At 35.4% G+C, this 15,401-nt stretch overlaps 1 protein-coding gene across 10 annotated transcripts in view; it reads left to right on the top strand.

Moving 5' to 3' along the window:
* Window positions 1-15,401, top strand: part of LCOR (ligand dependent nuclear receptor corepressor) — a 115,602-nt gene that overhangs the window by 87,257 nt on the left and 12,944 nt on the right. The window contains exon 8 of one of the 10 annotated variants that reach the window (XM_033131279.1): window positions 545-10,065. The exons of the other annotated variants lie outside the window; for them this stretch is intronic. Coding sequence (XP_032987170.1) covers window positions 545-1,514 — 970 coding nt within the window. The 3' untranslated portion in view covers window positions 1,515-10,065. Of the gene's footprint in view, window positions 1-544; window positions 10,066-15,401 lie in introns of those variants that run through there. 10 annotated transcript variants of the gene reach the window in all.

Raw genomic sequence — 15,401 nt, 5'->3', positions numbered from 1 at the left:
AACTTGTTTGTGGGATAAATGAGCAGTTATCTATGGGTTCCACCAATGTAAATGGTTCCAGTTTTATAGCTGGTTGTCATGAATGTTGGATGTGTTGTGTTAAAATAAATAATTTGGCTTACTCTTTTATTACTGTACTTGTTTAGTGGTAACGTCACATTGGTAACACAATTGTGTGTAGATCTATGGAGACTTGATGATTACTTTGTAATTAATAATTAAGGTGCTATTTTCAGACAGTTGCGCGAAACTTTTTCTCCGAAAATTTGTGAACCCAACCAGAGACCAGCTGACAGGTTTAATTTTTCTTTGCCCAAAAAGCTCCTGGTTTTTTTCTTTTTTCCTTTTTGTTTTTTTGTGAACACATTTTAAAACTAACTGCTGAGACCATTTTTTTTTTTAATTTTAGAGAAAAATAAATAAATAACACAAACACAAAGTGATGTTACCCAAGCAAGGCCTTCTAATAAAGGAGTGGTCCCCTCACCCATCCCTCCCTACCTGTGCAAGTCCTGCTCACATCAGTTTCCTTCCATCCAATTAGGCGACCTGGGAGACCCAGCCAGTACCGCCCAGACGGACTTCGGAGTGGTGATGGGGTACCTCCAAGAAGCTTACAGGATGGAACCAGGGAAGGTTTTGGACACTCCACATCACTCAAAGTTCCATTGGCTCGATCCCTGCAGATTAGTGAAGAACTACTGAGCAGAAACCAATTGTCCACAGCTGCCAGCCTTGGGCCATCTGGATTACAGAATCATGGACAACACTTAATATTATCCAGGGAAGCCTCTTGGGCAAAACCACATTATGAGTTCAACCTCAGCCGTATGAAGTTCAGGGGAAATGGTGCACTCAGCAACATCAGTGACCTTCCTTTTCTTGCAGAAAACTCTGCCTTTCCAAAAATGGCACTTCAAACAAAACAAGATGGAAAAAAGGATGTGAGCCATTCATCTCCTGTAGATTTAAAGATACCACAAGTTCGAGGAATGGATCTTTCTTGGGAGTCTCGCACTGGTGATCAGTACAGCTATAGCTCTTTGGTAATGGGTTCACAAACGGAGAGCGCGCTTAGTAAAAAATTGAGGGCTATTCTTCCAAAACAAAATAGAAAAAGCATGTTAGATGCTGGACCCGATTCTTGGGGCTCAGATGCTGAGCAGTCTACCTCTGGACAGCCATATCCCACCTCGGATCAAGAAGGAGACCCTGGCTCCAAGCAGCCTCGGAAGAAAAGAGGGCGTTACAGACAGTACAACAGTGAGATACTGGAGGAAGCAATCTCAGTGGTTATGAGTGGAAAAATGAGTGTTTCCAAAGCTCAGAGTATTTATGGGATTCCCCACAGTACACTGGAGTACAAAGTGAAGGAGAGGCTGGGCACTTTGAAAAACCCTCCAAAGAAAAAGATGAAATTAATGAGGTCGGAGGGGCCAGATGTTTCTGTAAAGATTGAATTAGATCCCCAGGGAGAGGCAGCACAAAGTGCAAATGAATCAAAAAATGAGTAGGAATACTGTAGAGTGCCAATTACTGTACAAACTGGGTGAGCACTACTGCTGTCATTGCTTGCACCTGACTTCATTTACTGTGACACTTGTTTCTTTGCAGAATTTGCATTGACTTGTGTGTACAGAGGTGAAAAGTGCATTCTGAATGTTGCATATTTTAAATTTTTCATGTGCTGTATGGCTCGGGATATTGTTTGGCCTTTTGCATGTTTCTCTACAAGAGAATTGAGTTACCTCACAGAGAACAGATAACATGGAAGTGGACTCCTTGCCTGTAGAGCCTGCATGCTTTTCTTTCCTTTTTTTTTTTTTTTTTTAAGTTATATTTACCTTTCTTTAAAAGGAAAAAAAAGCCCCCTTTTAGAAACCACCTCTGTCATACTGGGAGCTTTTTCATTGCAATTGGAAAGCCATCTTATAAAATTATTCATATTTTCTTCTACAATTCAACTAATTGAAGGATTAAACTAAAGAAAAAAACTCTTTAAGAACACTGAACTTTAGAATGTAAGGAATTTCGTAATTCGATGATAAAGAATTATTTGGGTCAAATCACATTTTAGGATTTTTTTTTCTCACTGTTAAATTTACTTAACAAGTTAGCAATCTATTTAGTGCTCACCCAGAGGGGAAGGAGGTGGGAAATGTGCACACACTACCTTCAGAAATGCTATGGTTAATTACTTTGTAACACTACCTTTGCTGTAATTTCGTTTGGGATTTTCTAAGGGTAGAATTTGGTCTCACCAACAAGTGAGGATATAGCCTTATTTCATAGAGGACGAGCTCCGTTCTTACTCAGGAGCAGTCAGGGTACATTACATAAAACAGGAGAGGATGCCTCATTTTAGCAAACTAAGTTTCTTTATATTCTTAAATCCTTTTACGAATTTGATCATGTTCTAACGACTGAATGTTGTTGCAGCAACTAGTAAAAAATATACGAGATCTGTTTATTGGGGAATGGGAGAAATGGGAAAAGAAATGAGTGTAAGTAATTATAATATTGTGAAAGTGGTATCTAGAATTTACAGCCTCAGTAGTCTGCCCAAATATCCATATGAATGAAGGATCCATGTTTGTGGTGAGAGAAAAAAACACAACCTCAAGGTAACCTAATATGATTTAGGTTGCATTTCAATTCTAATAATAATTCAATCAATAATCAAGATCATTAGTTTCTTTTTTAACTAATCCAGATACTAGTACAGGAGGGGACGAGTTGATGGTTTTTTAGTTTTTATTTAATTCATTGCTTTGAGTCTTTTTCTTTTTGGCATCCTATCTACATAATATCCCCTTTGTAACTTTCTGATATTTGCTTATTTTTTATGGTTGTGTAGCACACAGTTCAGGACCTTTCAGATCATGTTTGTATAAGCACTCCTTGAAGAACATCTAAGCTTTTTTTTGATATGGGCTTTTAAAATCATAGTAATTAAGTTGGGAACATTTATTTTCTACAGTTTTTGGCAAAAAGAACTGATAAAGCCTATGAAATTTAATTTTGCATTGTAACCAAATTAAAATTACTGTTTGTGTAAAACAAAATCCATACAACATACACCCTATATTCTAATCTACTGAGAAAGATGGTCTGGACCTTCTAAATGCTTAACCGAAAACAAAAAAAATCATAGTGTTTGTATAAAATGAAATCAAACTTGGAGTATTAAATTGAGGCTGATGATTTCAGGTGAATGCTAACAGTTTAAAGAGAAGTAGGTCCAGATATTCCCAAGGCATAAATTCTTGACTGGAAACATTGGAGCAGTTAATTAGGTTATGGATAGTTTTCCCTCAGCAACTTATGTGTTCAAAGGTTAGGCACACCATTGCTGTTATTAAAATACATGCACTGCTCATTCTTGATGTAGCCTGGGCTTGGGTTCCTCTTTTGATTTGGTTATTTTGTGTAGCAGTTTAATCAGTAGATGACTGAGCCTGTTTTCTCTTAGCTCTCTAGACTTCTCAACAGAAAAAGCAGTTTTGTGTTCAGAGGAGTATATGACTCTGCAGTATTTTCTAGCCTAGCTGGAAGTTGCAATAAAAATACTCTATGAAATGTATGGTTTTCATCTGCAGTTGAAGGAAGTTAAAAGTTTGCTGAAAGCAAAGGGCTAAGCTTATGAAGAAATGCCTCCTTTGTTCCACACTCAATAATTTGTCACACACAATTAATTGTAGTCATGGTGCCTTTTTGCATGATTCTTGGGGTACTCAGTAGCCCAAGATTGCTACAAAAAGGTCCTTTGAGCAATTAATTTGTGCTTGCTTTTTATCCCCTCTCAGAAAGGTTTCATTAAAGGCCCATTTAAAAATTTGGCCCTAAAAGTTCAACTTTTGTAGAGTTTTACTGTTCAGAGAGGTTTAATCCTGTGTGGTAGTCTATAAAGTGACGTATAAGTTGAGTTATGTAAATTTTGTCATTGTAGTGTACATGGAGTGATCTCATTTTACTAACATAAATATTTTCTATGTGTGTTTCAGTGGATGACAATCGAGCAGCAGAAGAATGGTGTGCCTACCCTTTAATGCTGCAGTTTAAATAAGAGAATTTGTATTGTGTCATTTCAGATTGTAGGCTGAGAGTTGTAAATAGTGAAAATTTGAGTACTTCTATTATTTGTTTTGGTTAGAAAGTGAATTTAAAAAACAAACCAAACTCTAAACTTTCTCAGATTAAAAGTCCTGAGACCTGAAGATTGTAATATTCATGTCTGTGAAGCTTTTAAACATTACACTTGAGATCAGTCATGACTTGATATTCAGGTAAATTTTCTTTTCCAAGAAGCTTTGAATAAGCATATTTCCTCCAAAGGTCTCTCTCTCGCTCTTTCTCTCTCTTTCTCTCTCTCTCTCTGTCTCTGTCTCTCTCTTTCTCTGTTTCTTTTTTTAAAGTGTAGATTATTTTAAAGCACTAATTGCATTACTTTGGTAACTGCAATATAAAATAGCCATTATTGTTTTGTGAAGCATGGTTGAAATTAGATAGTGGTCCCTTTTAAACTCCATGAGCCTCTCAAAAAAAAAAAAAAACCTTTAAAAAAAATACGGAAAGCTGCTGAATATTTCAAAAGATATATATTTTACCTTATTGTAGGTTTTGTAAAGTTAGTTTGTAATATTCAGGTGCACTTTTAATGTTAAATTTTGTGTTCAGAGTTCCATTATACCATGTATTTCTTGGAGGTGGCTCATCACATGGCTGGCTGTCAGTCTTGGTGCCGCAGTGATCCCTCAATATTTGATTTCTCTCTTGATTTGCCACTATTCTGTATTGGCACTTTCAGTGTAGATATTCTAGTTTGGGGATGTCCTCATAAGTGTGTAATAGAGATTGGTCTATTCGCATGCTTAATTTCTGCTAATCAGAGTTTTGCATGGCCAAAACAACAGTTGACCATTTTTATGGTATGGGAAAGTATAGTTCACAACTGTTTTTGTCACAAAAGCCTTTTCTCCTCTCATTTTTCAGTAGGCGGATGATGACATACTCAAACTATATGATATTACTCAAACTAGTGTTTGAGGAGACATTATTCAAAATCAGTTCTTGGCATTTTTTATGAGAGAACATTGACATTATAGATAGATAAGCTATGGCACTATAAAATAAAAAACACTAATTCTGTGGAAGGATACCTAATTGGTATTTTTATCATTAGCTTTCTCATTTCTGAGACAGTAGAGTCATCAAGGTTGACAGTAATGTATTATATTGCTTTGTTCAGTAGGCTTACAAGTGACTCTGAACTATGTGATGAGCTGTACACTTATTTTTGTTCCCCAAATACCATGAAGGACAAGGTCTCTCTTTCAGGAAAAATAATTTATATTTGTGTGTAATACTTTTTACTATTAAGTTTGTTGTTGTTCTGAAGTTTAGGTGTTGCTTGATGAACCTTTACTGCAGCAGATCATGGATATGAGTAAGGCTTTGTGTGGTAATAGGGGTCCTTATGTGAAAGTAATTACTATTCAGTTCTGGTGAGCAAGCTCAACAAGTGTGAAATGTGTATTAGCTTGATTTGGTACACTTTTACTTTACAATATTGAAGTGCTTTTAGAATTCTGGTTATCTTATATAAACCATTACCTCAACCAATTGGCATTTCCATTCTCCAACATTTTACCTGAGCTGTAATATGAGCTATATGGGATCAGATAATAAAACAATAAGGCACAATGAGAAGTTTAGTTCCCAATTTTCTGGAGAGAACTCTAAATTAGACTAAAAGTAACTACCTGCAAAGGCCCACATCATAACTACCTTCTCTCATTAGGCAGTACACAGCAGCCTGGGAGCGGCTAGTGAGCTGTGTTCTCCCTCTGCCCTGAGTAAGCACATGGTGCAAGGCCTGTTCTAAGCCTTCGTGATTCTCTTACATTTCATTGACCCAGAATAGTGAAGTTTAGGTTCAGTTAGGTATTTTTATAAAACAAATTAATGAGTCAGCCCAATGTCAGAACCTGAAATTTTGAGTAGTTCTAACAGATATATGACAGCCGGTGTCATCATCTCTGTCTGACAGCTATTACCCCTGTAGATTTAATTTTGAAACCACGTATTTTTGCTTTTGTAATTACTCTTTAAATTCCAGAGGTTGTTTTCATATGAACCACCCTTTTCTATATATTCAGGTTGCTGTCATTGGTAATAGAATATGGCAATAGACTGAATTGCTCCACTTAATCTTTTATAGGAGACATTGAAAGTTATAGGTTCAATTTTGATGTTCATGAAGATATCAAAGATTGTTTTCCTTGTTACCTTTCCATTACATTTAGGTCTTCATTAATGCTATGGTCAGGCCAGTGTTATTAAAAACTTAATGGCTTTAGCCAAACAGCCCATTTAGGAGACTATTAAACTATATGAGGATTTTTAAAAAATCTAATTGCTTTCAAACTACTGAAAAGGAAAAAAGTATAATTGTGGTAAAAGGAATGCAGACCTCCAAAGTCGTCTTGGTTGTTTTTGGGGGTTGGGTGGGGGGATTCATTCTGTCCTTGAGACTTGAGTAGGATTTGTGAACATGGTGACTGAAGAGAAAATAGAGGAAATTCTTTGCATATCCTCTGTCTCTTATTCCCAGATAATCTCACAGTTGCCTTTTAAAGGAGCAGATATTAGCCCTGTAGCTGTGTGCCCTAAGTGTTATGAAGGAGATTGGGAGAGAGGGGTGGAAAGTAGGATGGGCAAGTATGAAGACTTGAGAAAAGCCTAAAGATATTCTGTCCTACAATACGAAAAATGAGTCGCAGGATAGATAATGTAGTAAAGTTGGGCCATCTTCATGTGATAGTCAGAAAAATCTTTCAGATTGTTTGAAAGTGAGAATCAAGGCTAATGGTGATTTGACAAACAATAATGTGAGTTAATTCTGCAACTACTGGGGGTAATTTTTAAGGTTTCCAGTTCATTTAAAGCTATATCAGTAAAAGCCGAAAGGCAAGCACTTTTAGTTAATCATAGATTTATTGGATGTTGCAGATATTATAATCATACTATTTAATTTTTATTGTTTGAATATGGAAATGAACTCTTTACCCCATCTTGAACTGTCATTGAACAGACTCAAGATGATCTTTTCAACACTGGAAATGACCCTACACACATACCAAAAAAAAAATCGAAAGCAGTAAGACATATTTGAAGATCCATACCTCTTAGACTTTTTAGATTTGGGAAAGAATTTATAAACCTATAACCAGTATTAGTACAGTCTTAGGTTCCTTGTTCTGCATAATTGCACCCTTTCTCAGGTATGTCCTGAAAACAAATTTTAAAATAATCTCTTTAGAGATTAGAGTCTCAGTGGATAGTGTGTAAGGGGACTGGGGGCGGGGGGTTGGACACAGGACACTGACACAGGAGAGCAGGGATTTTTAACATTCAATAGCCAAATAGATTTTCAGTCTAGACTATTTTTACCCCCTCAGAATGAGTGAAACAACATCTGTTAACATCTTATGTGGTAAATACCTGGTGCTACACTCCTAAAAGTTTTCTTTTATTCCAGGTGACATTTTTTTTCCTGCTTGGTGGAAGGGTATATAGTAAACTTTACTGTCACTAGAAAAGCACTTGTTTGAAATGTTTTAAGTACTAGAAAAGGGATAATTCAGCACTTTTTCTGTTACAACACTAAAGTCTTAATTTATCTTCAGAGTCTTAGGTACTGTAAGTTTTAGGGTGATTACTTAAAAATATAAAACATACTACATAATATGGAGTCAAATCACATTTATATACATCTTGTCTTATTAAAAAAAAGACTAATATTTTGTACCTTTAAAGCAATTCCAAGTGATTGCTTCATTTTTTTCCCATTTCATTAAGTATATCAGGCTTAAGAATTGGAATTTGAGAGGAGGTGAGGGGATGATCCCCCAAAATGAAAAATTGTGTCAGACCATTTTAGAAAAAGTAAATTGCTGGGAAATTGGGTAGGGATTCTCTCTCCCTTTAAGTCTTCAGGGAATGAGCAGTATTTAGAATCTTTGGCTGAAATTCAAGCCTTTTTACTGTGTAAATTTTTAATATTAATTCACTGACATGCTTTTTACATCAGAGGACTGAAAATGGATCTTAATGTTTTTAAGTTGTGGAAGGGTATATTTCTAAAATGAGGGGGGCATAATTAACTAGGTTAGTATACCAGCATTAGTAAGTTTAAGGAATTTTAGTATGTAATAGCAAAGTGTTTGATTAAAAGTCTAATCCTATATTGCTAGTCGAAATTAGTTACATTCTGATCTAGGAAAGATATAGTCATTGATATGCTGTGCTGTCAGAAAACCAGACTAAGAAACCTTTATCTGACTCCCACATGTTGCTTGTTCTGATGGGATGTATACTTTTACCGCAGCTTACTGCTGCTTTGAGAAGAAACGTATAAACTATAACATTTGGAGTGTTTGCATATAATTCGTTATAACCTCCACTTTAAACTGTCAGACTTTGGTATTTTATCAGTCCACACTGTTAAATAAAACTAATGTTCTTAGGAATCCAACTTGTACACACTGTTTAAAAACCCTCAGGGACAGTTTACACACTATTCTCACTCAATTCAGGTACTTTGATGCTATTCTTAAACCTTAACAGTGACTTCTATTTTTCTGTTTTGCTTTTATTTCGACGTGCTGGTAGCACATCCTTGATGAATGTCAACTTAAAAACTCAGTTCAGGTATCCAGGTATAACTCAGCCAAACAGATTTTAAAGCTGCATATAACTCTCCAGCACACGGTGCCTCACACTCTTATAGTGGCATTCTATATATTCAGTTATTACTACTGAGCAGATAATATGGGGGTTCCTGTTAACAGTGTATTTAAAAAACAATGTGCATAAATGTATAGCTAGCACGTGCAACACACACACACTTAGACTATATTTTTAAATGCCACTAATAGCCAGCACAATTAAACAACATTCCTTGCTGCTTCTGAAGAATACAGATGCGGTCCCTTTTTGATGTGGCTCTTGCTTCTTCACCATACTACTACTAAATTCAAGCACTGGTCCTTGGGTGTCTGACCTCTACATTCTAGTTTATGCAATGTCTTTAGAAAATTCTGTGCACTGGCCACTGTGATGGAACCATTGGGCCAGGAGTGCTCTGAGTTTATTAGTAGTGATTCTGCCAAAGTTGGTGTTGTAACACGAGTATGTAAATGTCAAAACATTAGCAGAGGTCTGGGTCTGTATATCAGCAGACAATTTTGTCAGTATATTTTGTAGCCTTGAAGTCCTCGGTGACAAGTTTCTTCTGATGCGAAGTTCTAATTCGAGTATTTTAGCCCTTTGCATCTTTAATGTTAATACTTGTCTACTAGAGGTCTTTATTCATTAATATTCCTTTTGTTTTCTACAGTACTATCTGTGGTTAACAAAATAGATTATTCCTCTGCTTTAATATTTGATATCTTACATCTAAAAAGGAATTCTCCATATATAAAACCCATAGCCTTTGACAATATGGAAAATGGCATTCAGATTTTTAGAAGTTCAAGTGTCATGCGACAAAACAGGAACCCCCTTTACTCTTATGGACCTCATTTCAATATACTGTTTACAGTTTAACGGAATTGTATAATTTAATATTTCTCTTGTACTGTAGTTTATATTTATTTACAGATTTTTTTTGTACTGTGTGATTTGAACTTTTGTTCCTTGCTATGATCAATGTTTATGTAGTAGAGCACTTATGATCACAAATTAAGTTTTTTGGTTTGATTGCACTACATTAAATTTTTAATGCAGTTCTGATTTTTGACTGGACTAAAATAAGCTGTGTCTTAATGTATGTGATGAGTACTTAAAACTTTAATCCATGTGGTTCCCCTTTTTGTTTTTTTTGCATTGTATGTCAAAAGCGCTAGTTCTTTCGTGCATGTGTAAGATTTAATGGTTCCATTGTATTATTTGACCATGACATTTTGGAGAAACATTCCCAGCTGTAATGTTGTGTATGGTAGTTCTCACTGGATGCTAGACTTTTCAAAACCACTATTCTTCTAATAAATTTTGTTGTGAAAAACTGTTTTAAATGCTTGGTATCTACTTTTTAACATTTTAAATCCACAAACGGGGTAGAATTTTGGAGTGTACTATAAATGCACATGATAATCAAAATTGGTTATTTTTTATGATACTTGCCAGATGAAATCTCTTAGATAACTCTCTAGATAACTAGAAGTTGTGGCTTCAAAATTGTGCTTCAGTTTTTGGATGCAGTACTGCCTTGTAACTCTTTGCCTTTACTAATCTGATACTCCCCTGCCTCAGTTTTCTTCATTGGATTATTACCTATAAAAAAATATTTTCAACTAAATAAGATATGTTTATATTTTCATAATACCTGCTTTCTAGACTTAGTTTTTCATAATTGTTTGAGAGTAAAACTGTATGCTGAGAGTACTTTCTAAAAAGAAGAATGATTTAGTCATTTTTGTTTGCTCTTTTCTTGAGACGTAAGTGTGAAAGCAACACTGTCAGTCAATGAAGGTTATTATAGTAGTTCGGATTCTGGGAAGGATGTTGGTATTTCCTTTTTCTGGACAAAGAAAGAACAGCATATATGTTGCTCAACATTCATACTGTGGTCTTTAGAAACTAGGTGTATAAAGAAATTTTGTATTATAAAGTGATTCCTGTTGTAAAGTGTTTGAGGAACAGCAGGATTATAATGATACAGGTTAGAAATGATATGAGCAATATATTTTAGACTGCTGCCTTTTTAAGCTCATATATATGTAATTAATGTAGGCTGATTAAAACAATTTCTGATCATTTATAATGGCATTTTATGTTTAAAATGTTATTCTTAGTAGTTGGTCTAGATTATCTTTTAATTTTTTTCTTATTTCTTTGGCTGTCAAGCTATTTCTGCCTTTTGGGCTGATGTTTATAAAATTGGAAATGTTTGTTGGTAAAGTCTTGTTCATTGGCTTCATTTGTTCCCTTAGTTATATCACATTTTTGTAGAACATTTTTCTGAAAACCTAATTATTTCTTTGTAAATTTCAAAGCTGTAGTTTGTTTCTTGTCATTATCCATTCTAAAATGGTGGCTAGATCAGTGTAGTAAGATTATAATCTATCGTCTTGAATATATTTTAGTGATCCTGTCTTCAAGTTGATATTTAGCCCTTCAGTTGTTATGACCCTATTTTTTTAAAGGAGTTATTCTAATCCATAATTTTCTTCTTTGATTCTGCGGATTCTTTGGAATTTATTCAGGGACCCTTATGTCTTAACAAGGTGTAGGAATCAGGGAAATTGCATAAGGGAAATGGAGTGGAAAAAATGGAAAATGGTACAGTTTCCTTCCATTTTCTGAGTTGTGGAGTTATTTTTTCCCCAAGGACTGTGAATTCTTCTCACCAGACATTTGTATTAAAGTGTAAAAGCATAAACCCAAGTCATATGATGTTAGACTTTGTAGCTGAAATATGTGAAAAAATCCATTTTTTTAAGTATTAAATCTTAAATCTGGAGCTTTTTAGAGGCATGTAAGAATACTATTGTTTTTTGACTAGTAGTTTTACAGTGTTAATTGTACTCTTGCCAACTTGATTTGATCAGCAATATGGAGTGATAAGGGATTATTTGGCACTTTAAATTTCTTTCAACTTGGTATATACTGGAAATATCATTCTTATTTCTCTTTATCTGTAAAGTGAGGATGTTGGTCTGAAAGCCCTTTAGACCTCTTTTCAACCCTGTGTATTAAAAATGCAAGTTTCTTATTGAATGTGAGACAAATACACTAATTATATCTGAACATTGAGAAATATGGTAACAACCCTTTATTGAATAATAAGGCCCTAAAAACCTTAGGTCTCAATTTTGCATTGTAGCATTTTCTAAAGGAAAAAGAACTGGTTGTCATTTTAAATGCCTTTTATTTAAAACAAGTCCATTTTGTTAAGTTTTTATTATGAACTATATGAACGTGATGATACTTTTGCAAAGATGGGCTTGAGCAGTTACTTTTATTCTGACTAATTTCAGAGTATATTATTTCTGTTGTGTGCGGGCTTGTTCTACCATGAACAAGTTAGAGCACAAAGAGTTCTGGGGCTCATTGTCAGTCTCAGTCAGAACCAACCTTTCAAGAATACAAATGCCTGGGTCCTGCACCAGAAATACTGAATGAATCCATTAATAAGAGTGAGGCTTGTGCATACTATATATTTTCAAAATGTAACACAGGAGGGTTTTTTTGGCTTGGAGTTTTTTAATTTTATTTTTTTATTTTTCTTGCATTTTAAAGTTCATTTGTTCAAATCTTTTTTTTTTTTTGATTGTGGCAAAAGACATTACATAAAATTTACCATCTTAACCATTTTTAAGTGTCCAGTTCTGTAGTGTTAAGGACATTCACACTGAACATAGGAGGTTTTGATTAACCCACTGATTAAACACTGTTGGTCCCATTGTAATCTTTCATTTTTAAAATGAAAAACGTGGAAATGGGGGAGTTTAAGAGACTTGGCCCTCCTTATATAATGAGCTGTCCTAATCCTCATGATTCCAAACCATTATACTGAACCTCTATACCACTTCGTTACTCTTGACTCAACCTAGAATTAGAATGAATGAGGGGTTTTATCTAATAATTTTCTTTTCAGTTGAAACTTTCTGACTTAATTAAATCCCAGCTGTTAATTTAGTTTTACTCATTGCTTTTTAGGAAAAGAAATCTATATTATGATATTATCAGTAAAAAAATTACATTTGAAGTGGATAAACCTTCATTGTTAAATAGAAGTCCTTGTTGACTCAGGGCTGGAGGATGTGAATCCGGAAGAGTAGGGAAGGCACAGAGAGAGAGAATATCCCACATTTTAAGAGGCAGAATTTGATGGGCCTGGTTTAAAGCTTGAATAAGTTATTGAACCTTTTTGATCCTCAGTTTTCTTATCTGTAAAAGGGGGCTTATACTACCTACCGCAGAGATTTACTATGAGGCATAAATAAGATTTTGTATGTAGAACACTTAGCACTGCCAGGCTCTTTGCGAGTGCTCAATAGGTGAAAGCTAGGAGTGAAAGCACCTGATTGGAGTTACTGTAGTGTGAGGAATAGGGACAGAGGGAGAAAATCAGATTGGGAGCTGTGGAGGAAGCTTTTCATATAGATTAGAACTTTGAAAGCCAGGCAGATGAGTGTATATTAGACGGGGCCGTTGGGCAGCCAATCTTATTTTACTCTTCAGTCAGACATTAAGATGTTAGAACTACAGTTGAAATCTGGAATGCAGCTTTTTTGCATGTCTTGGTCCTGTTTCAGGGGAATTATTAAACTATTATTCTTTGTAAAGTAAATGGAATAAAAGTTGTTTTGAAAGTAGATGTTTAAAAATTACAGTTACGTAGAGTTTCTATTTCTCATTGTATACAGGGATTTTTGTATATTCAAGATTGAGAATTTACAAGCTTTGAATCTGTAGCTTTCTCTTTATGTGGTGGTAGAGTATGAATAACAATGTTAAAAACTGAATGTGGGAGTGGGAATTTGTGCATGCATGGTGGTTAATCATCAAAACTTTAGTTTTCCAATGAAAGGAGTTGGGGGAATCTTCTGCCTATTTAATGTGATTTTAGTTACACTCTTAACAAATGGGAACTCTGCACATTTCAAACGGATAATTCATATCCTAGTTAGCACAGTTTAGAGGTGTTCATTCCAATGTCTATTTGTCTTGAGACAGTTTGCCAGGAAAGCCTAGCAGTGTAACTTTCGCTACTGTGTTTCCCTGAAAATAAGACCTAGCGGGACAGTCAGCTGTAATGCGTCTTTTGGAGCAAAAATTAAGACTGGTTCTTATATTAATTTTTAATTTTTGCTCCAAAAGACGCATTAGAGCTGACTGTCCGGCTAGGTCTTATTTTTTGGGGAAACACGGTAGAGATGGGTTAAGAAAACCAGAATAGCAGATTTTTATGAGGTGCTAGGAACTGGTGAGTCTGTGTAGACCAGTTTTTCAAACTGGATCAACCAGTTGTGACAATTATTAGGTTGTAAGATCAATTTACTGGGTCCTAACCAACACTTTAAAAAGAAAAGGGAGAGAATCAGCATACTAGCATATAATAAGGATTAATACTATTTTATTGAAACTTGTGTGTCATCCTACACATACAAACAGGGATGTGTGCTAGGTTACTTAGTAAAAAGTATTTCTGGTTCTGGGTTGCAGTCAAAAACAAATGGCTTTTGAAAGCCGATATGTAAGCCGTATCTTTCATCCCAGTTTTTGTGGTACCTTGGAGAGCACCCTAGCAACCTCGTCCTGTGTGCTTACAGTTAGGAGCCCACACTCTTTACTGTGTGACATTCAAAATTTCCTTCTTCCTCTCGCTGCTGCGTTTATTTGAATTCTTTTTAATTGACAGTTTTGTGTTTTTCCTGCTTCTGTGTCGTTTCCTCTTCCCTTTTCAATTCCCTTGAAAAACATCTTAGGAAAATTATTTTCATTCTGTAGTAATTTATTGGGTTAATTTATTCATTACTTATGCTTGAAATGAAGTTTTAGGCAGTGAAGCTACCAAGTTAAAAAAGACAACGTCCTGGACATAGAGAAGCTTCACAGTCCAGTGGAGGAGAGAGCCAAGTCAAGCGTTACCATGCAGCAGAAGTGTTATTTAATAAAAGATAGAAACAAACCATGAGAATAGAGTAAGAATATGTAACATGGCCCCCAGGGAGAAGGTGCTAAGGAGCATAGAGTGTGAGCAGTGGGAAGCTGACAGAAGTTTTATACAAAAAAAAGTGATAAGATCAGATTTCATGCTTTAAGAAGGTGACAGTTCTGCATAATGTGACGCAAACTCTAAAATGAAGGGAAACTGGTAGCACGGAGCTTATACACAGTATTCTCCAAGGGAAGTTGAATCAGTGTCGTTGAACTGGATAGTGGACTGAAAGCAAGAGAAGTCATGGAAGTAGGGATAAGATTGACGTAGCATAAAGACTGAAGTTGTGTGTATGTGTGTGCGAGTGCAGTGTGTATGCATTTGGTTACATTTTGTCTTCCAATATTCCTGAGTAAAAACTTGAATATACAGATGTTTCTGAGTTCACCCCACTCCAGTACGTTCCCAACAGTATTTCCAGGGAGAGGTGGGTGGGGATGGTTTTAAAGGACTACCGTGTTTCCCCAAAAATAAGACGGGGTCTTATATTAATTTTTGCTCCAAAAGACGCATTAGGGCTTATATTCAGGGAATGTCATCCTGAAAAATCATGCTAGGGCTTATTTTCGGTTAGGTCTTATTTTCGGGGAAACATGGTATTCCAAGAGCACCCTAGAGAGAATGGTAGATATAGGAGTACTTTGCTTATCTCTACTTTAAATTTTTAAATATA

The sequence above is a fragment of the Rhinolophus ferrumequinum genome, chromosome 16, assembly GCF_004115265.2.
Source record: "Rhinolophus ferrumequinum isolate MPI-CBG mRhiFer1 chromosome 16, mRhiFer1_v1.p, whole genome shotgun sequence".
Lineage (NCBI taxonomy): Eukaryota > Metazoa > Chordata > Mammalia > Chiroptera > Rhinolophidae > Rhinolophus > Rhinolophus ferrumequinum.
The sequence above is the reverse complement of the archived record's forward strand: the minus strand, read 5'-3'. Positions and strand labels throughout refer to the sequence as shown.